This window comes from Heloderma suspectum, chromosome 5 (assembly GCF_057233095.1).
Source record: "Heloderma suspectum isolate Gila_16-S chromosome 5, 16-S_ref, whole genome shotgun sequence".
NCBI classification, from domain to species: domain Eukaryota; kingdom Metazoa; phylum Chordata; class Lepidosauria; order Squamata; family Helodermatidae; genus Heloderma; species Heloderma suspectum.
Genome location: NC_139462.1, coordinates 151,102,521 through 151,124,986, shown reverse-complemented (window position 1 = coordinate 151,124,986; position 22,466 = coordinate 151,102,521). Strand labels below are relative to the sequence as shown.

Below are 22,466 nucleotides of genomic sequence, written 5' to 3'. Positions count from 1 at the left end.
GTGTTGTAAACAGATTCAACTGCTAGTCCAGTCAGCTTTTGTACATGGAATGGAAGGGGGCACCATCTTGTTCTTTGCCTCGGGGAGCAAAATGCCTTCTGATTGACAGGGAAGAGAGCCAGCTAGTTCTACCACACTTGCCAAGCTATGTATGCTGCCACAACCACATGGAGCAATGCAATCAGAGGATGTTCAGGGTTAGGATTTCCTCTCTATCGGTAAAATTAGTATTTCATGTTTACCTCTGAATAGCTAGAGCATGCTCGCTAAAAATAAAACAGATTTCTGCTGCTTGAATTTCACAATATAAATTCAATTGCTCTGCTATGTACTAATGTACAAATAAACTGCAGCCGTGAAGTAGGAGTGTGTGTGTGGCAAGGGGTGTGTGGCAGAAGGGTTGTGGTATTCATGGAAATACACAAAAGCACCTGAACTGCAGTGTTTAAACAGTAAAAAACAGAGAACTTTTAAAATACGTGCACTGCAGTTCAATGCTAGATTTTGGATACAGCACACAAGTAAGGTTTCTACCAACAGGCTCTCCGAATTAAAATGGAACTATACATTCCAGCAGCTTTACATTGTTTTATATTAGAATAGACAAACTACTTAATCCCATGAGCCAACATATAAATCTGAGAAACATTGTAGTTTGCTGGAACAAAGCATGGCAATGGAGCACTGCATTTTAATAAGAATTTGAAATGTTCCAAACTCCCCCATTCATCCAAATCAACATCCACGTGGCTTAGTAAAATGTGTGTTTCCTTCATAAAACATTTGTGCTGATTAAGCTCAGGATAGCACAAAATAGCAAATAAAATGGAGAAGACGACCAACCTGATACTAACTAGGAAGTGTATCCCCCCCCCCCTGCCCCAGCAGCATCGGTTCCAGGTTTTCGAGGGCCCTTGGGGAAGCTACCCTCAATAGGCCAACCTGAGTGTACCTTCTCACCACTGTTGTCACCCACTGCTAATGCTTCTCATCCTCTTTCTCAACATTGCTACCACTTGCTTGCTTGACAGGCAGGAAGCCAGGGAGCAAGTAGGCAGAGGAAACTACTGCTCCTCCTCTTCCCCACCACCATTGCCCAGACCAGGGCGAAAGGCAGGTGAACAGGCAGATTGCAATGGTAAAGAGGAAGAACTCCAGGGAACTCTGGCCAGTGGGAGCAGCCCAACCATGCCTACCCTTGGTGCCATCCCTGCCGCCAAGTATATTATGTATTATTATTAATTTTATTCATTTAAAATATTTCTTAGCCTCCTTTCAGGGCAGAAGCCTTCCCAAGGTGGCTTACAGCAATAAAATACATAAAAATAGTTAAGATATTTAAAGTAATAAAAACATAAAAGCAATAAAAGCAACAATAAAATCCAACAATAAAACCAGCAACAATGTTAACAGCAGTAACAGCAACAATAGCAGTCATATCAAGAGAAGGCCATGGTAAAATAATATGTTTTCAAGGCCTTCTTAAAAGGCCTTGAAAATGATGGAGCATGGAAGCTTGTTCCAAAGGTGTGGGGCCACTGCAGAGAAAGCCCTCTCACGTGTGATCACTCACATGACTACTCTCACAGGTGGGCAAATGAGAAGGGCCTCTCTTTCTGATCTTAAAGTGTGGGCAGGCTGATATGGGTGAAGGCGGTCCTTCAAGTAACTTGGTCCCAAACCATTTAAGGCTTTAAAGGACAAAACCAGCACTTTGAATTGGGCTCGGAAACGCACCGGTAACCAGTGCAGCTGGCACAGTATAGGCGTTATATGATCGAATCGCCTCGTCCCCACCAACACTCAGCGGCCGCATTCTGCACAAGCTGGAGTTTCTGAACCGTCTTCAAAGGCAGCCCCACGTATAGCGCATTACAGTAGTCCAGTCTGGATGTGACTAGTGTGTGGATAACTGAGGCAAGGTCCATCCTCTCCAGATAGGGCCACAGCTGGCGTACCAGCCTAAGTTGGTAAAAAGCACTCCTAGACACCACAGCCACCTTGGGCTTCCCCAGTTAGCTCAGAGTCCAGGAGGACTCCCAAACTGCGCACTTGCTCTTTCAGGGGGAGTGCAACGCCATCTAAGACCAGTTGTAAACCTCCATCCGAAATAGTTAGTTTCCCAACCCACAGTACCTCCGTCTTGTCTGGATTACATTTCAGCTTGTTCACACTCATCCATCCCAAAACAGCCTCCAGACACTGGTTCAAGAGTTCCACAGCATCCCTGGGATGTGCACATGGAAATGAGACGTGGAGCTGAGTATCATCTGCATACTGATGACATTTCAGCCCAAACATCATGATGACTTCCCCCAGCAGTTTCATGCAGATATTAAAAAGCATGGGGGACAAGATAGAACCTTGTGGCGCCCCACAGGCTAATGGCCATGGGGGTGGAACCGAAGCCCCCTAGCACCACCTTCTGAGACTACTCCTCCAAGAAGGACCAGAACCACTTTAAAACTGTGCCTCCCAAGCCCAGTCCAGATAAATGATCCAGAAGTACCATAGTCGATGGAACCGAAAACCGCTGAGAGATCCAGAAGAACCAAAAGGGTTGCATGTGCACTAGTGCAGCCAGGTCAAACTGTTCACAAATAAGGGACAGTCTGAATTTGTGGTGTTTTAAATAAAGGGCGTCCATCATGTTCTACGGGACTATGAGTGGGAAAATTATAAACAGGAGAACACATGCATTCACGCCCAACTCCCAGGGAAACTTCCAAATGGAAAGGTCCTAGTGCTAACAATCACAAGGCACTGTGCAGCTATTCAGACTATTCTTCCATGACGGAAGAATTGGTGGGACATCAAGGGAGAGTTATGAATGGACAACACTGTTGACTGAACTCTCCCCCACCCCCTAAAATTCTGTGAAGGAAGCAGGGCAATGGTGCAATAAAAGCTTTGTCTCAAAGCACCCCAGGTTCAGCCTTCAGAATCTGCTGTTAAGTAGGAAGCAGCAGAGCCAGAGAAAGCTCTTCCTGACCACTGAAAGACACAGCCAGCCAAAATAGACAGTACTGCTCAAGATGGACCATTACTGTGGCAGGTTTCACGTATCTGTTCACTTGGTGCAGTGATCTGATCACCTCTGCCCAGGGCTCCTATCAGCTCTCTAAATTCTTCAAGGGTAAGGGGGCAGTGGTGTAGTGGTAAATTTTGAAGTGCAGGAGCTCATCGTGACAGTCCCCGAAGCCATACCCCCAAGAAGAGTCCAAAAATTCAAGCAGCCATAGCAACAAACCAACTCTAGCAATTTCCATCTCCTCTAGGACCAGGTCTTTCATAAAGCTGATGGGTCTCTATTGCCCATTCAAGACACCCCAAAATACTTTACATTACAACAGGGAACACTACATTGTTGCTGGGAAAGCTCATTTCCCCCAGGTACTATGAGGATTGCAGCTAAACTCAGAGGGAATAGGGAAGTCCGAAGGGGGTGGTAGATGACACATCAACGTTCCTGCAAGCTCTGGAACCACTACACCACTGGGAAGTGGTGACAATTTTCTTCATCTCCTACAGCTGTATACACACAAGCAGTGAAGCACTCTCATAAGCACAACAAAAGCACAAAGCAAACATCTGTAAGTTTTGTTGCTTAAGAAGTATTGGCATCAAAAGAGAAATCAGCTCTTTTGGGTAGTTTATATTATAGCATAGGGGTGTAGAACCTCAGGCCCGGGGGCCAAATCCAGCCCTCCCGAGTTCCCCCAACAACCATGCCCCCTTCTGCTAGCCCCGAACTTTTCCCCCAACCACCGACCATCTGGTGGTTTCCTGGCTTTCCTGTCATTTCTTCCCCATTCTCAAAAGTTGAAATGCCTCCCCCAAGGCTAAGTTACTGACCTGAAAAACATTAAGCTACAATATGCTGGTCTTTTTGGCCCCGCCCCTTTGTCTTTGGCCACTTGGCCTTCAGGACCACCCACCCTGGAATGCAGCCCCCAAGAGCTTCTCCAGAATGGAATTCCACCCTCAAGCTGAAAGTAGTTCTGCACCCCCCACCCCACCCAGTATAGCAGATACATGCCCTGACCCAATGAAGCATGTGTTGATCACCCAGAATGGCACACATGGTATCCTTTTAAAAAAACAAAACTAAAATCCCATTGATCAGCAGTTTGGCGTGGATGGGGAATGGTGTGTGTGACTGAAGTGAGCTCCTCACTTCCAAACAGCTGATCACTAGGATCTTAATTTAAAAAAATGGGCTCCACAAACCCAGTCCCAGCTGTTCAACTGGAGTTGAATTCTGTATCTAATTGTGCACACAGTTCCCCATCTGTTAAGGATATGTGCAGGTAGGATCAGGGCTGAAGGAACATGGGGAGCTGCCTTATACTGAGCCAGACCCTTGGTCCATCTAGCCCTGTATTGTCAACGCTGAATGACAGCAGCTCTCCGGAGTCTGAAACAGGAATTTTTCCTAGCCGTACCTGGCGATACAAGGGATTGAACCTGGACCTTCTGCATGCAAAGCATGTACTCTGCCACTGAGCCATGGTCCCTCCCCTACACAGTCCCTCCTCAACATTAAAACATTGTACCCCATTCCAGATGGAGGAAAAAAGTATGGGGTCTCATGCCTACTGAAAAGTTTAGCAGGGGCAGGGTTGGGGGGGAGGCTAATGAATGGATGGACATAGCTCAGCTGGTTAATCTTCTCCTTCCATCTGAAAATTTAGCGTTTTCTTACCTGCCACTTCATTTCCCACTACTGTTCTATCTTTTACTACTTTCTTGACACATGTAGGAAAGGGTAAAAGCTAATGAGTGTGGGTGTCAGCACAATATAAATTACTGCGAAGGGAAAAGTTGATGCATGGCTCAGGATCTGAAAGTGGAACGTCCGCCATTGTTTGCGATTATGGATCACATCACAATCTAATAGCAATTTTTATTTAATCAATAATTTCCATGCTGAACAGACAGGCCTGTTACAGAGGATCGACAAGCAGGTACTGATAACAACAGGGCTCGTTATTAATCTTTACCCTGCCAGCTTATCAGCCAAACTACTGTAAAAGCAACCACCAAGATGGATTTAGAAGCTGTGTTTTTTTCTCTTCTCTCCCTCACCCCCACTTCAAAGCGCTGCTGTTTTTCAGGTACATAATGCTTCATACTTTATACACAAAAATATATTTTGAGGAACCTGGGGCTGAATTACACAAAAAGGCAATTCATATTAAGCAATTTCACAAATCAGTGGGACCTATCCCAGTGCTCAGTACCATTATAGGCTAATAAATCATACTTTCTCTTTGAGATGTCAATCGCCAAAGCCCTTTGTAAAAATGTTGGCATCTGTAATTCAGCAAAGCCTTTTCATCTTGAAATAAGATGCTCCAGACTGATAACAAGAATAATCCTCTCTTGATCAAAAAAAAATCTGCATTTTACCAATTAAAGCTGCTGCCAGAAGCCAAGCGGGGCAGCATTGAGACTCCACTGAAGTTTATCTCTGCTAAACACAAGGAGGAATACAGTTAAAGCTTTGTTTCATTTTCAGCTTGACTACTTTATCTCGCTCTAAGAACTGCAGCATCTCAGCCCTGGCGATACCACAAGAATGGTATACGCAGACCTCATACCTACACTACAAGCCACCACAGCTACCCACTCCTGACAAAGACACCACCCATTCATTTTCAAGATTAGACACCCGACACCTTGAAGAAAAGTCACAGCAACATGCGAGTTTCCAAAAACGAAAAGTGCTGGATTTATTACACCGTGATAAAAGGATCAGATGCGTCCTTCTATTAAGAGGCTGTACAAACAAAGGGCATAGCAAAACAAACAAAAGAACCCCCCACCCAAAAACTCAAACAGCATCACCCCTCCCTGAAGCATGATGCAAACTTCAGAGTCAAATGTACTGTACCTAGTACCTAAGTCATTTGAAATAAACTTGCATTTGAAATAAACTTGCACAGTGCAGAATATTAAAAACAAAAAAGACCACTACCGAATCAAACCAAAGGTCCATCTAACCCAGTATTCTGTTTCCAACAAGAAATAGATACTTCTGGGAAATGTAAAAGTGGAGCAAGAAGACAATAATCGTCTCCCTTCGTCTGTCCTAAGGATCTCTTGCCTCTGAACCTGTGTAGTTGTGGTTAATAATCCTTTATATACCTATCATCTATTAATTTGGTGCATCTATGTTTAAGCCATCTTAAGGAATACTTTCTTTGCCTGTGCTGAACCTTTTTGTTGTTGTTGTTCAGTCGTTCAGTCGTGTCTGACTCTTCGTGACCCCATGGACCATAACACGCCAGGCTATCCTGTCCTCCGCTCTCTCCCAGAGTGTGCTCAAGTTCATATTCATTGCATCGGTGATGCTATCTAGCCATCTCATCCTCTGCCGTCCCCTTCTCCTTTTGCTTCAATCTTTCCCAGCATCAGGGTCTTTTCCAGGGAGTTTTCTCTTCGCATTAGGTGGCCAAAATATTGGAGCTTCAGCTTCAGTATCTGTCCTTCCAATGAGCACTCAGGGTTGATTTCCTTTAGGATGGACTGATTTGACCTCCTTGCAGTCCAGGGGACTCGTGAGAGTCTTCTCCAGCACCACAGTTCGAAAGCATCAATTCTTCAGCGCTCAGCCTTCCTTATAATCCAGCTCTCACAGCCATACATTACTACTGGGAAAACCATAGCTTTGATTATACGGACCTTTGTTGGCAAGGTGATGTCTCTGCTTCTTACTATGCTGTCTAGGCTTGCCATAGCTTTCCTCCCAAGGAGCAAGCATCTTTTAATTTCATGGCTACAGTCACCGTCTGCAGTGATCTTGGAGCCCAAGAAAGTAAAATCTGTCACTGCTTCCATTTCTTCCCCTTCTATATGCCAGGAAGTGATGGGGACAGATGCCATGATCTTCGTTTTTTTAATGTTGAGCTTCAAACCAGCTTTTGCACTCTCCACTTTCACCCTCAACAAGAGGCTCTTTTTCTTTTTCAACAAAAGCCTCTTCGCTTTCTGCCATTAGGGTGGTATCATCTGCGTATCTGAGGTTGTTGATAATTCTCCCGGCAATCTTAATTCCGACCTGTGATTCATCCAACCTGGCATTTCTCATGATGTACTCTGCATATAAATAAGCAGGGCAACAATATACAGCCTTGTCGTACTCCTTTCCCAATTTTGAACCAATCAATTGTTCCATGTCCGGTTCTTACTGTTGCTTCTTGACCCTCGTACAGTTTTCTCAGGAGACAGGTAAGGTGGTCTGGTACTCCCATCACTTTAAGAATTTGCCACAGTTTGTTATGATCCACACAATCAAAGGCTTTAGCCTAGTCAATGAAGCAGAAATAGATGTTATTTGGGAATTCTCTTGCTTTCTCCATGATCCAGCAAATGTTGGCAATTTGATCTCTAGATCCTCTGCCGCTTCGAAACCCCACTTGTACTTCCTGTAGTTCTCGGTTCACATGGTGCTGAAGCCTAGCTTGTAGGATTTTGAGCATAACCTTGCTGGCATGTGAAATGAGCGCAATTGTGCGGTAGTTTGAACACTCTTTGGCGTTGCCCTTCTTTGGAATTGGAATGTAAACTGACCTTTTCCAGTCTTGTGGCCACTGTTGAGTGTTTCAAATTTGTTGGCATATTGAGTGCAGCACTTTAACAGCATCAAATTTTAGGATTTTAAATAGCTCAGCTGGAATACTGTCATTTCCGCTAGCTTTGTTGTTAGTAATGCTTCCTAAGGCCCACTTGACTTCACTCTCCAGGATGTCTGGCTCAAGTTCAGTGACCACACTATCAGGGACATTAAGATCTTTCCTGTATAGTTCTTCTGTGTATTCTTTTCACCTTTTCTTAATCTCATCTGCTTCTGTTAGGTCCCTGCCTTCTTTGTGCTTTATCATGCCCGTCTTTGCACAAAATGTTCCCTTGAGATCTCCGATTTTCTTGAAAAGATCTCTAGTCTTTCCCATTCTATTGTTTTCCTCGATTTCTTTGAACTGTTCATTTAAGAAGGCCTTCTTGTCTCTCCTTGCTCTTCTCTGGAACTCTGCATTCAGTTGGATATATCTTCCCCTTTCTCCCTTGTTTTTCGCTTCCCTTCTTTCCTCAGCTACTTGTAAAGCCTCATTAGACAGCCACTTGGCTTTCTTGCATTTCTTTTTCTTTGGGATGGATTGAGTTGCTGCCTCCTGAACAATGTTACGGACCTCCGTCCATAGTTCCTCAGGCACTTTGTCTATCAGGTCTAGTCCCTTAAATCTATTCGTCACCTCCACTGTATAGTCATAAGGGATATGATTTAGGTCATACCTGAATGGTTTAGTGGTTTTCCCTACGTTCTTCAATTTAAGCTGAAATTTTGCAATACGAAGCTCATGATCTGAGCCGCAGTCAGCTCCAGGTTTTGTTTTTACTGACTGTATAGAGCTTCTCCATCTTTGGCTGCAAAGTACATCTTCAATCTGATTTCGATACTGACCATCTGGTGATGTCCATGTGTCCATGATGTCCATGACAAGAGTCGCCTCTTGTGCTGTTGGAAAAGAGTGTTTGCTATGATCAGCGTGTTCTCTTGGTAAAACTCTATTGGCCTTTGTCCTGCTTCATTTTGTACACCAAGGCCATGCTTGCCTGTTATCCCAGTGATTTCTTGACTTCCTACTTTAGCATTCCAATCCCCTATGATGAAGAGGACATCTTTTTTTTGGTGTTAGTTCTAGAAGGTGTTGTAGGTCTTCAAAGAACCGATCAACCTCAGCTTCTTCGGTCTCAGTGGTTGGGGCATAGACTTGAATTACTGTGATGTTGAATGGTTTGCCTTGGATTCGTACTGAGATCATTCTATCGTTTTTGAGATTGTACCCCAATACTGCTTTTCCTACCCTTTTGCTGACTATGAGTGCTACTCCATTTCTTCTAAGGGATTCTTGCCCACAGTAGTAGATATTAAATTACCTAAATTAAATTCGCCCATGCTTGTCCATTTTAGTTCGCTGATGCCCAAGATGTTGATGTTCAATCTTGCCATCTCATGTTTGACCAACTTCAGCTTACCTTGATTCATTGATCTTACATTCCAGTTCCTAAACAATATTGTTCTTTACAGCATCAGACTTTCTTTTCACCACCAGACACATCCACAGCTCAGTGTCCTTTCAGCTTTGGCCCAGCCGCTTCACTCTTTCTGGCACTACTTGGAAATGCCCTCTGCTCTTCCCCAGTGCAACAGTACCACACTGTGTGAGAAATATGCGCAGAACAGACTATTAAAAGAAAGCCTGTGCAAACCACATTGAAATGACTGGAACTTCTTGCACTGCTCCTATTCAATTCAGTGGGTCTTGCATAGGATTTGCAAGCAGATTGTGCCCTAAGTCTTTATTTACTTAAGCAAAACTAATACTTCAGTGACGTATGAAGTGACCAAGCACTTGTACATATGAAATACTGAATTTCTATGTTTATATATCAATTCAAGTTTTTTAACAGCAATGGTTGCAATTTGGTCCTTCCATGTAGAACATTATTAGAGGTTGTTTACATCTTGCAAATTCAAAGAAAAACGGAGTTAACTTTAACCCACAAAAGAGCAACCCTTCATAACAAAAAGGAGCACTTACATAGTTTATCCAGACATTTTGCTAATTCCATTCTGCAATCGGTGATGATACTTTTAGTTAAAAGCAACTAGAACGTAAACAATAAGCTTTCTCTTCAAGATGGTATATGTGCGGGGAGACAATTTCTTACAGTATCCGATGGATTCAACTGAAAAGTAATTTGGCCAACGGCAAATATTACATTTAAAAAACACACACACCATTTTTAAATATTACTAGATGAAATATGCTTTTGGCCGGGTCAGTTGTCATCTTAAACCACTTTGGGTTCAGGCTTGCCTCAATAAAGGTGGGTGGTATATAAATGTTGTAATAAATAGATATAATCTGGCATCCCGGTTCAGCTGAAAATCTTTTCTCTGTGTAATGCTTCAATGGGAATGCCAAGGTTATTATTGGACCCTCATATCACAGAGAAATCCTCATTATTCCCAGTGGGAATTCACTATGGTTTACTATGGATTCTGAGCTCCTTGATTAAATGGAGTTTCCCTCACTATTTTGGGCATATATGGCTCCTTTTAAAAATTATGATGGGGTACTCTTTCTTTAAAAAAAGGAGTAAAATATTATAATGCTGAACTAGTTGTGTGTTTTTTGTTCTTCTAATTAATTATAGCGGTCCAATTCTTACGTCACTGAGGTGCCAATACTAATTTTAATAAAGAAACTAAAACGACTGTAATAGAAAAAAATTACATGCAGATTTGCAAATACATGGCTTTATTTGCACTTCATTTGGATGTTTCTACCTGTGAGAAGAAGTGATTTTTAAGGGTTTCACCCACTGCCACCCCAAACTTAGAAATGTCCTATTTGGTTCAGTGTCTTCTTCACACATCATTTTTATAGTTAGACCTCTTCTATATAGGGACACTAGAATAACACTCAAAGTGATGTTAGATGTGTAAAACACACTTACATGTGTAAGGTTGCATTTGGCCACATCACATTTAAACTGGGTTCTTGGGGTCTACATGTGAAGCATCAGTATATCAGTATGGCATGATTCCTGGCATTCTAACACTGCATAGGAATGGTGACTTTGTTTGAATATGACAGCAGCTGTATGTAGTCCTGAACGGGTACATTTAAAAAAAATATTTCCAGCATCACTTCTAAACTGGGCCTCTGATTATGCTGAGAAACTGCATGATGTCTGAAATTCTTCAGTCTGAAGGGAAGCATTGGGCAGTCACGTAGCCAATTTTTGACCTGAGCTGTCAGCTTTTGAGTGGACACCTGAAAATACTCTGAGTTGCCAACTGCAGAGTTAAAAAAACAACAACCAACTCCTGAAACAATGGCAAATTTTTTAAAAACCCAGTCCACAAACGTGGACAAGCTTCTTGCTTGTAAATTCATCCCTAATTACTACATACTTTGCCAAAGGTAGATTCCATAGAGAGTGGAATTTGTCAAATCAAAAATCAAAAGAAGACGTATCAACAACTATCCCTAAGTAGGCTAAGCCTACTTCATCTCTAACACTAGAGCAGAACCAGACAAAATATACCCAACACATCATGTGACGTGCTGGGCCTGATGAAGCCAAGGCTGGAGTTAACTGAAGTACTTTGGCCTGAAACTGAAAGTACTGAAGTACTTTGAAGTACTTTAAACTGAAGTACTTTGGCCACATAATGAGAAGACAGGATACCCTGGAGAAGATGCTGATGCTAGGGAAAGTGGAAGGCAAAAGAAGAGGGGCCAACCAAGGGCAAGATGGATGGATGATATTCTGGAGGTGACAGACTCGACCTTGGGGGAGCTGGGGGTGGTGACGGCCAACAGGAAGCTCTGGCATGGGCTGGTCCATGAAGTCACGAAGAGTCGGAAGCGACTGAACGAATAAACAACAAAAAGGATTGGGAGAAGTTTGTTCGGTTCACATTTTAAGAACATAAGAACAGCCATGCTGGTTCAGACCAAGGGTCCATCTAGCCTAGCATTCTGTTCACACAGCAGCCAACCAGCTGTCGACCAGGAAAATCACAAGCAGGACCACTAGTGCAACAGCACCCTCCCACCCATGTTCCTCAGCAACAGGTGTACATAGGCGCACTGCCTCTGGTACTGGACGCAGCACATAGCCCTCAAGCCTAATAGCCATTGATATCCTTCTCCTCCAGGAATTTGTCTAGTTCCCTTTTAAAGCCATCCAAATTGGTGGCCGTCACTACATCATGTGGTAGTGAATTACATAGTTTAACTATGCGCTGTGTCAATACGTACTTCCTTTTATGTCATTTTATCCATCACATTTTAATGTGGATATACCTAATTTCACACTAAATTTCAAACCAATACACAATCTGAAACTCAATTATCCTTCAAAATTTGTACTTTTCTGAATTTTGCAAGGAACTTTCCAAACAAAAAAGGCATACAAAAATATGTATGTTAGGGAAAAGTGCACACAAAAATGCACACATTCATGAAAATAACATTTTAAATGCATGAGGAAAAGTGCTCGAAAAAAAAGTGTATATATTAGGAAAAATTGTGTACAAAAATACATGTATTAGGAGAAATGCGCACAAAAACACCTACACATTTTCAAGTAAATTTTAAAAAAATTCTCAAAGTTTGGTGAGAACGAACTAGATTGGGAAAATGAGAAACTGAGAAGTACCAAAATGGGCAGATTTGTCTATACTTAAGTAATGGATGTTGCTTCCAGTACAGGAGCCCTAAAATGAAACAAAGCATGAAAAACACCTTAAGGAGAAAAGACACAAAACCAGGAAGGGGGGTTTTTACAGTATCAATAGCAGGGTTTCTGTAGACCTCACTATTCTCTTTTTACATTACCTCCTCAGTGAGCAGTGTAATTCAGCAGTGGTTATGTAAATATCTCTCAAGGCCATGAAAGGCATATTCACTGCAAACATATTCGCCTTGATGAGAAAAGATGCAGTCTGAAAGGGGACAGGGAAAGTGCCAGGAGGTTACTGGCACTGCAGGCTAAACGTGCAAAGCAGCTGCAAAGTAACCATGAGGTGCGTCTGGAATTACTTACCCTTGAGACCAAGAACACTTATGCAGTTACTTTTGATGAGGGTTAGAGGTCTGGGATGTAATTTTCTTGTATATATTTTAACAAAAACATTCCACATTATAGCTCAGTGTGTGGAAAGGAGGACGAGAGGGAGACAGACCAAAAAGGAGGCACTTGGGGGTCAGGATTTGCCCTTTTGCTCTCTACAAACCATAGCAACAACACATGATTATGCTACACTTGTAGGCTTGGCAAGCCTGGTGCTTGGTGTATTTTTTTAACTGATCCCAAGAGTTTGTTAATTTTAGCTATATTTATGCATCAATCAAGGTGAATTTAAAATCTAAGAATTTCTACCTTCTCCTGTCCAAAACTGAGACAAGGATCTGTGCCTCCTTTCAATACTGTTGCTGCCTAAAGTTAGAGGGATGACCACAAAACCCTGAATGGGAAATGGAAATGTCCCTCTGCCCCCGACACCCCCCTCATTTGTGCTTCCAAATCTTCAGAAGGTATTTCCTCCTGCCCTACTCTCCACCTGTGACTTATGCTTTTGTAACATCCATTCTTCCTATATATCCCAAATTTAGAAAATGTGAAAAAAATAATCCATATAGTAGATTGAGCCCTCGGTCCTGTAGGGGGCCAAGCAGAATCCTACTAAGCACTCTGGAAACAGCTGCTCCCAAGTGTCTGAGAGTATAGGCACAACTTTCACGGTGGTAGGTAGACAGGGTGGGTGGAGGGGAAGCATTGTGCTGGGAGCTGGCTGATTGGGTTCTCTATAAGTTGACCTTGTCTGGTTGATATTACCACCAGCACTTATTAATTTAGCATGATACAATGGGCAGAAAAAGTAAGTGTGTGGCCACAGGCTCATCCTGTAACAATGACTTTCATGCATAGAATCATAGAATAGAACGGTTGGAAGGGATATTCTAGACCAGGGGTAGGCCATGTTAGACCTGTGGGCACCAGTGTGCCCTTGGACATCTTTCTTGGAACTCGCCAAGATAACCTACACATTTTTTTTTTTTTAATAACAAAATTTCTTACTGGCAGCTGGGATCACTTCAAAGCAAAGTGAAGTTCTCTAGCTGCTCCCATCTTCTTTTCGCAAAAATGACTCTGGGACACATGTAGGAGTTAGAGACATTTTTAGGGAATGAAGATGGTGGGCAGCTGCAAGCCAATGCTTTCATCTGCAGCACACCTGTTTTGAGGTGGTGCCCAGGACAGCTTCTCAAATTACAAAATATAACCATGGGCCCCAAACCTTTGCCTACCCCTGCTCTAGACTGTAGGAGTAGTATAATCCCTAAAGCTGCCCTGTGTTTCTAGTTTAGGGATTATAAGCATGTGGAGGCTTGCCTTTGCTATCTGCCATTAATGTATCTTCTTTAGCCTACTTGTGTTCATGGCCATTATTGTATGAACTATGAACTAAAATATTCCTAAGTACAGTGGGTTTCAAACTGTGCACTAGTTTGTGTTCCTGGTGTTCCTTGAAAGGTTATCAGGAGTCCCGCAAGGAGAAGATCACTAATGGCTAACATGTTTCCCTGAAAAAACAGTTTGCTCACCATTACTGGCCTTCTTGTGCATGGGCAGCTGTTAGTGAGGACAGAGTGTGCTCCAGATCACACTCTTGTTTTAAAAACCAAATGTTAGTTCAACTCAATTCAAAGGGGGTCAATATTAAAACCTAAATGGCCTGGCCAGTGCTCCACTTGAACTGAGTGTGAACGTTAGAATATGCCTGAGAATTCTCTTCAGTGGACTGGGTTTCTGTGGCAAATGTGCAAAGTCGTTAGAATACGAATCAATGTCGAAAGGAGGCTTGAAAAGTCCTGGCTTAGTACAACAGAATTCTATGTGCTCTGAAGAGCTTGCAATATAACCAGGTAAATATCATTCATAACAATACACTGATGGGGTATTGGAAGGTGGAAGGCCAGCTATTGCAATGTTCTCCCTGTTGAACTCCAATGCATGTGGAGGCCTCACAAGATCCTGTAATGTGTCTCTCTGCCTGCCTGCAGGATGAAAATCAGTATTCTGAGGGCCAAGGTAAACAACATGAATGCATTTCATGTTATCTGTCTTGTTACATTTTTAAGAAATTCAATAGAAGCATTAGGGGAGCCTGATAAGGATCAGGGCCAAGGTCATGTCGTGGCTCCAGCCTCTGGCTCACAGAAAGTAGAGGATGGGTTAGTCAAGTCTGGGGCTGCTGCACAGCCAGCTGAGGAACACTACCAGGTTCCTCATAATGAAACTGAGGCTGAAGGCCCTGAAACTGCAGGCCAGCAGGACCCTCACAGACACCTTCTTTCAAATTTGATTCACCTAAGGAGAGGAGCGCCACCTCCTCCACAATGCCAGACCAACAGTGTAGGGAGTGTTCTAGGTGTGAAGCCACAAAGAGGGGGAGGAGAAGCGCAGTGGGAGCTTCCCTCCCAGCACAAATAGCAGCTTGGGGTGTGCGTGTAGGGAGGCTTGTAATTGGGGGGGGGAGTTACTTCCCGCTCCCTGTGCATGATGTTCCCAATTCAGATTGCCCTCCGACACCACCATATTTTTTTCCAGATATGTGAATATTTCATATATTATCTAGTTTGGCCTTAGGCTCCTGGAAGTCTGCTTTAGCTACTTAGGGAAAGCCTTGAACCACTGTTCTTTTCTTTTTTTACTCTAAAAGACATTCACTAAGGTAACTCCTCCTTTTCTTTTTTACCATCAAAGCAAGCAACTTGCTTTGGTATATGTTCATCACAGACACAATCAGCCAGTCCTAACGTACTTTTTCATGGCTATATCAACCTGTCAGAGTTTGGCATAACACAGCACCAATCTCAGGTCTATTGCCAAGCAAATGGTAACCACAATCTAAGACAGTATACAGTAGTAGATGGAAATGATTGCTTTGTGTTTTGACTTACAAAAAATGACTCCACACCCAGCTGAACACCGTGTTGGATTTTGGCTTTGTGCAAATCAAGTTTCAGTGCCTGAGAATCATTTTTTAAAAAACATTCCAGCTACTAACATTTAGAATATTTCACTGGTGATTACTCACTAAAAAAAAGAGATACGATCTTGATTAATAAGTTTAAAAAATAACAAACTAAAAAGATGCCCTTGATTAATCTGGCAGCAGATAGATATTGATATCGATATAACTTATAATGCAATTACTCATAAAAACTGCAGATGGCAAGCACCATCTTAAGAGAGGCATTCCCACCTCTTCCTCACACAGGAGCCTCTTTCTAAGATCCTGTCTGTTACAGCAGTGGTCCCCAACCTTTTTGGTGCCAGGGAACAGTCCAATTTTCCCACAGACCGGGGGGGGGGGGGGCATTTCTGCTGGCAGACTTCCGGCCACTGGGACACAAATGGCATAGCGGATGTCATTTGTGTCCCTATTATTTGCAGTAATCGGCTACATAAAGATTTACGTAGCCTATTACTTGTAGAACAGGGACGCCATTTGCATCCCAGAGGCCAGAAGTCCACCAGCGGCCGGAGCCAGCCAGCAGCTCTGCGGACTTGCCGCGGAGCGGAGCCGGACAGGGCTGGCAAGGACTCGGGGGGGGGGGGCAGGGCCGGATCGCCTCCTCCCACCCCCCGCAGACCCCTGCGGACCCAAGGTGAGGGGGTTTTGCACACCCCTGTGGCCTGATTGCTGACAGGCCACGGACCGGTACCAGTCCACAGCCCGGGGGTTGGGGACCCCTATGTTACAGGACACGCAGGCATTGTCTAAAGAAAAAAAAAAATGCTTCTTATTTCAGGACTGTTGTTTTTACCCAAATATAAATGTAATCAATTGACTAATTGAGCAATCTACTAAAACTCATACAATCAATTAACTAAAATTTCTTTAAATGAGTTACAGCTCTAATAGAAATACATGAAAAAATGGAAGTTGACACCAATCTGGCCTCAATCATCCAGCAAGCAACATCTGTAGGCACAGTCAATACGAATGCACAGTAAGTGCTTATCCAGTCCCCATTGAATGTCATGGATGTGTCTGATGTGGATAGAAATGTGCATCGTCATCCAGAATCACTAGTTTCAGGCAAAAAAGCACAATTAGAGCTGGGTAAGGGCCACTTAATCTCTCTGTTGAAGACACCTCAGAAAGATAAAGCCTTCAAATCTGTAGTTTTGTCATGTAATTATTGCTCTTCTGGTCTTAGCTACAATGCAATCCAGCCCTCATCAAAGACAGGAATTTTCTGCCATAAAATCAATATCAAAAACCCCAACAAAAATAAATTTAGAGTCTCTTTGAATAATGCATATTCAAGGGTATTTTTTAAAATAAATAATGGTTATCACAAAACCTACACAGCAAGAGCAAAGAAATAAGGCACTATTTCAGTTTTCTGACTTCCATTGTACTCACACTTAACAATAACTTTAGTCTTTTTTACCTTCTGGGGATGATTTTCCTAAACAACCATTTCTCTTGATGTCTAACCTCCCTTCTCTCTAGTACTTTTTGTCTTCCTTGAAATTTAACAGACAGCTGGGGGAAAAAGGCTGAGGTTCAATGAAAAAAAGACTTAAGAGAAGGGGTGGAATATGCAGTATCTTATTAGTTTCTGGGTGCAGGAGTAAATTTATCACATATTTAAAACAAACTTGCACATTGCTCGGTCCAATTATAATATCTTCTGGGCAGAGAAATTAATTAAAGAGCAGAATGATAAAGGGCCCAGCAGCAAATGAAGTCTGAAAAATAAATAAGGTTTGCGGGGGGGGGGGGGGGTACAGAAAGAAAGAAAGAAAGAAAGAAAGAAAGAAAGATAGATAGATAGATAGATTTTCAATTGGTAATGTTAAGTAGGTAATCTTTTTAGGAGATCCGTGCATTGTAAATGAGACTGGCAGGAAACCCAGCAGTCCAGGTCATAGTTCTGCTCTCCAACTTTGTGATTTGCTAATGTGAAACACATGCATCCCTTTTGCACAAAGTTCAAATAACCCTGGAATTCCAGCAGTGTAGCTCAGCGACTGAACCAGAACAAGGGCAGAACTTGTCAGGATTTAAGAGCTTTCAGCAAAGCCCTTCAATTGCAGTCAGCACCCCATTCCTTAGAAGGATATCAATTATAGATAGTGAGTTGCTTTAGCAAGGGGAGTCAGCGCTGTCAGACACTAGATAGACAACCATGAAGAATCATGAATCTTTCTATTAACTGTAAAGGAGAGGGAGACTGGTGGCAGGGGTGGGGGTGGGGGTAGAGGGAAAAGGACGGATAGGTGCTATAAATAAGGCAGACCATCTGAATAGTTTAACACATTGCCTCTTAGAGCATGCATCGTGAACATTTTAACTGAGCCAAGTTTCTCAATGGCACGCAGCGCTTGAAAATAAGCACCAACAGCAGAAAAATGCTACAGCGTCAAAAGCTACCTTGGTGGGTTGATCCTTCTTGTTTGGGTCTGCACGTTTATTTTGTTTATCCATTCACAGGAAGGGACAGGCTGGAAATCTACTGAGGATGAGCTGATAACTGCTGGTTCCATCCTGCATTTTTGCACACTGTTTAAAGAGCCACGAGTCATGGGAAAGCAATGAATGAAAATACCATCCACTTCCATCTAGGATGATCAGTGCCAGTGGTCTGATCTTCAGTAGCTGAACTATGGAATTACTAGAAGTGCTATTGACATGCCCTGGCAATGGCAGAAAAAACATCATCACCTATGTTACTGGCATGGCAGCTGGCACACCTTGCTTATTTACTGATACAGCAAACTTTAAAACAACACTTTTCTAACTTTTTACCCTTGGGGAACCTTTCACATACTGGGTCACCTGCCAAAGAACCCTTCTGCACTGGAGTGGATTCAGGAGTGCACGTTCAGTTTTCACATGGCCCATCCACGCACCACTGAGAACGTGCCCCCAAAGAACAGTGATGGCAGGCAGCTTATCTGTCATTATTATGCTTCCTATCAAAGAATCCCTTATGAGCTTCCATGGAACACAGCTTGAAAAACCACTGCTCTAGGATCAGCTAGTGTTTCACTAAACAGATAATATGCTCTAGCACCATTGGGTATTGTCTTACCAACTCTGCGCTACTGTTAACATAAATGACATTGTGTTAGCATAAACTATCCTTGGCACAAGGCCAGTAACGCTTCCTGGTGTGCCGAGTTTTCCAGGAAAACCCATTGCACCAGTAAGCGCTATTGGCATTGCACTAGGGATAGTAAGTGGTAGTGCAGCGCTGGATACTGTCCATTGACTTTCATAGGCCTGCACTAGGGTAGGCGGTATGACTTGCCTCTTAAATGTCTTTGCTTTACCAAGGAAGCTTGGATGCTGAGAGATCTGGGCCTACATGGTCCAGTTTTGCTTCAGCCAAGGCCTTCCCAGTTGGACTTAATCTAATCACTCACCATTTATTGATTTTTTATTTACGATATTTATGTACTGTTCTTTACTACCAGAAGCATTTTCAAGGCAATTAATAACATACTAAAAGTATAGTACGCCTTCAATTATTATAAAGACTGTACAGCACTTTATGTTATTAAGGCAAATACTGAGCAGGCTCCTGCTGAAGTCATTGAGGGCCAAACTATGCATTACATGAAAATGCATGTTCCGGTAGCCCACGACATGCCCCCAGCCCCCTTAATGAAAAGCTGCTTTGGATGGGGGTGACTGAAAGTGAAGAAATGGTGAAGAAAGGGAGTGAAGGCAAACACATATTAAGAACCATGCCAGAGGGGGGAAAGAGGAAGCTGCTGGAAAGGAAGACATGGAGTAGAGAAAGAGCAGGTGGGGGAAGGGTTAAAAGCCCCATTTCTCCACTCTAAATTCTCCTCTCCCAAAGCTACCTTGCTTTTATTTATTTTTTAAAATGCCATTACAGCTTGCACAGAATGACCTGATTCTCATGCAGTGACAGCCCATGAGTTAAACAACCCATGTTGTGCACAAGTGGGAGAGAGTGGGTGCACTGCCCAGGGGTTTGTTGTTGGGTTAACCGCTGGATTGTTTAGCCCCTGAACAACCCAGTGACCCAGATTTACACGTTACTCTCAGCAACCTACGAAACAGCCACTCCTGGGCTGCTGAGTAAGAGCAGAAGAGGCGGGCACGCCGCAGGCAGCATGCCCATTCTCTCCTGCTCAACCCCAACAGCCCACGGGTTAAATAACCCCCCTGTCGTTCTGTGTGAACTGGCCCATTGGGGAGTTTGCCAAATCAGGTGGATGTTGATATGCACATGGAAATGTTTACAATTCCTGGCAAAGTAGATGGATGCTGATATGCACATGCAAATGTTTACAATTCCTGGCAAATTTGGTGAATGCCCAGAATCTCAGTGACATAGCAGTGAAAGGAGACTGGGGGCCTATCAGTATTCACTCACATATGTCCCAAAAGTGGGGAAGTTACATTTCAACAATCACAAAATGTATCCTGTTAGTCAGCTTTCTCATGTGAATGTCAACTTTCACTGTAACCTGCATATTACAATGTGAGTTTCCAGGTAAGAGCTGCCTAAAACTAAATTAAGGATGCAGTTCTATCCACATTTATCTGGGAATAAAACCCCACTGCACCCTGGGGGGTCTACTCCTGAGTAGACATGCATCGGACTGTACTGGATTCATCTGGATTTATTAATTAATTTTATTTACTTAATTCATCAAAAGCTTCAGTGGTGCTAGAATTTTACAGCGCATATAAGTTTTTATCCAACCCCTCCCCCCAACATTTGTTTTACTGACTTGCTAGAATGTATTGTTTTTTGTTATATTGGCATCTCTCCACTGAGAATAGCATCTTAGTTTCACAACAATCCTTTGAGGGTAGGTGCCCAAAGCCACCCACTGAGATTTATAGCCATGTACGGATTTTCACTTGGATTTATTATCACATTTGTAAGCTGCCCTTTGTCCAAGGATCTCAAGGTGGTACACCTGGGGCTGTTGCTATTTATCGTCCCAGAAGTTAGCCAAGTTATACTGAGGGGCAAACTACACCTTACATGCAACACATATATTACGCAGGATGGTAGGGAAGTGGGAACCATAAGCATAATTAGTATCTATTTTAGTTTAAATTGCTAGAATTTTCTCTCCCACCAGTAATGCTATCCAGTTTTGCCTCCATTCATGGGAATTGCAGTAACACAATGTACTCTCATTCTCCCAAGTAATCCACTTCAGCTTACACACAGAACAGAAAATTGATACATAAAATGCACCACAAACCTTTAGGGTTGCAGGGGGAAATTTCTCCATCTCCCTTTTCTATTGTTACAGTCCCCATTTGAAAGGGGTGGAGGAATCAAACTTGGCAAGAGGTTAATAATAACTCATGTCCAGCTTACTATTACTCAATAACTATCAAAGCCTCTGATTCAAAATAGTATTTTGTGGCTTATAGGATCAGAGCCATTACACTCTCTATTGAAGACTTTATTGAATTTTACACTAAGCTTTAGCTGACTGAACAGGTCAAACACTATAGCTCAGAGTTTTGCTTTATTCGCAGAAACTCATAAGCCCCTCTCCAGTCGGCAATGCTGTTCGCAAAGAAACTTGACTCAGCAAAGGGTCAGAGAACCTGACCCTGAAGAAAAGGTCACATCGTTTTCAAACCCGGTTCCTGAATGCCATTAACTTACATGCACTAGCTGTTCCTGCGTGTCAAACTCTCGTGAGCAGCCTTCCCAATGGCAGTTTGTCTCATAAACCACTTCAGGCTCTTGCTTGCTTTCATCTTTGTCCCCTTCCTCTTTCACTAAGGTCATTCCTTCAGGTGGTTCCTTGGGGGGGAGGGGAAAGGGGAGAAACATGAAAATAAATTTCCCAGCTTCAAAACTAACAGAAAATGGGGGGAATAAACCTCATATAGGTTTTATCAGCTCAGTCAATGAGCTGTGGGTACAATCCAAAAGCTCAACGAATGGAAAGAAGACCAAAGACTGGGAGGTGGATAGTATTTGTACGGGTGTCTCCATAAGCTCCTTAACCCTTTTGAGAAAACCTGAAGATAAATGCCTTAGTTGTCCTGCTTGGACTTTCAATTCTAGATGCTAGCTCAGCTGTGGGTGCAAGCCTCAGTTCCCAACTTTTGAAATGAGGATGACAAAAGCCCTTTACAGAATTGTCTGGAAAATGCTGTGACCTAGTCTAAGCCCAATTTATAGGGCAGGCTATAAATCTAAGCATCTATGCTAACAGGACAGTCATCTTGGGCACAGGTGTCTCTGTGCCAGAAGAACTGCGATCAACAATTATCAGCTGACTGTAAGTGTTGGCCAGGCAGCATGGTGCTCAGGAGGCTGATCAGAAATGGAAATGGCATCCCAGAAACCAGGGAGCTGCGGTCTGCTCTTAGCAGGTGCTCATATTTCCATGACTCAGCCGTCCCCAACCTGGTGCTATCCAGTTGTTTTGGTCTACAATTCCCAGCTTTCCTGACCACTGGCCATGGTGGCAGGGGCTGATGGGAGTTGGTCCAAAACATCTGGAGGACACTAGGCTGGGAAAGGCTGCTTTACTACCTCTGGAATTTCGTTATCTATAAAAAGTTTAGCCCTGAGTATCCCAGAGTGAAAAACAGAAAAGAAGCCTTATTGGAGTGGCTCAAGATTTGCACGTGTGTGTGTGTGCGCGCGCGCGCGTGTGCACACACACACACACACATATACATCAGGCATTTTAGACCACGATACTGTTATGGACTGCTGCTCATTAGGGTCAAAATTGCAGGACTCAGCTGCTCATGGCCAAGCAAAGACTAACTCCCTTTGATAAATTATATGCATGGTCTAGCAGGATTAGGGGTAGGTGCACAGAATGTGCATTGA

The 22,466-nt window shown here is 43.1% G+C and overlaps 1 protein-coding gene across 1 annotated transcript in view; it reads right to left on the bottom strand.

Annotated features, from left to right (window-relative positions):
* GLI3 (GLI family zinc finger 3) overlaps positions 1-22,466 on the bottom strand; it is a 325,138-nt gene that overhangs the window by 48,677 nt on the left and 253,995 nt on the right. The window contains exon 11 of the mRNA XM_084857806.1: positions 21,279-21,419. Within this exon, the coding sequence (XP_084713932.1) occupies positions 21,279-21,419 (141 nt within the window). The remainder of the gene's footprint in view (positions 1-21,278; positions 21,420-22,466) is intronic.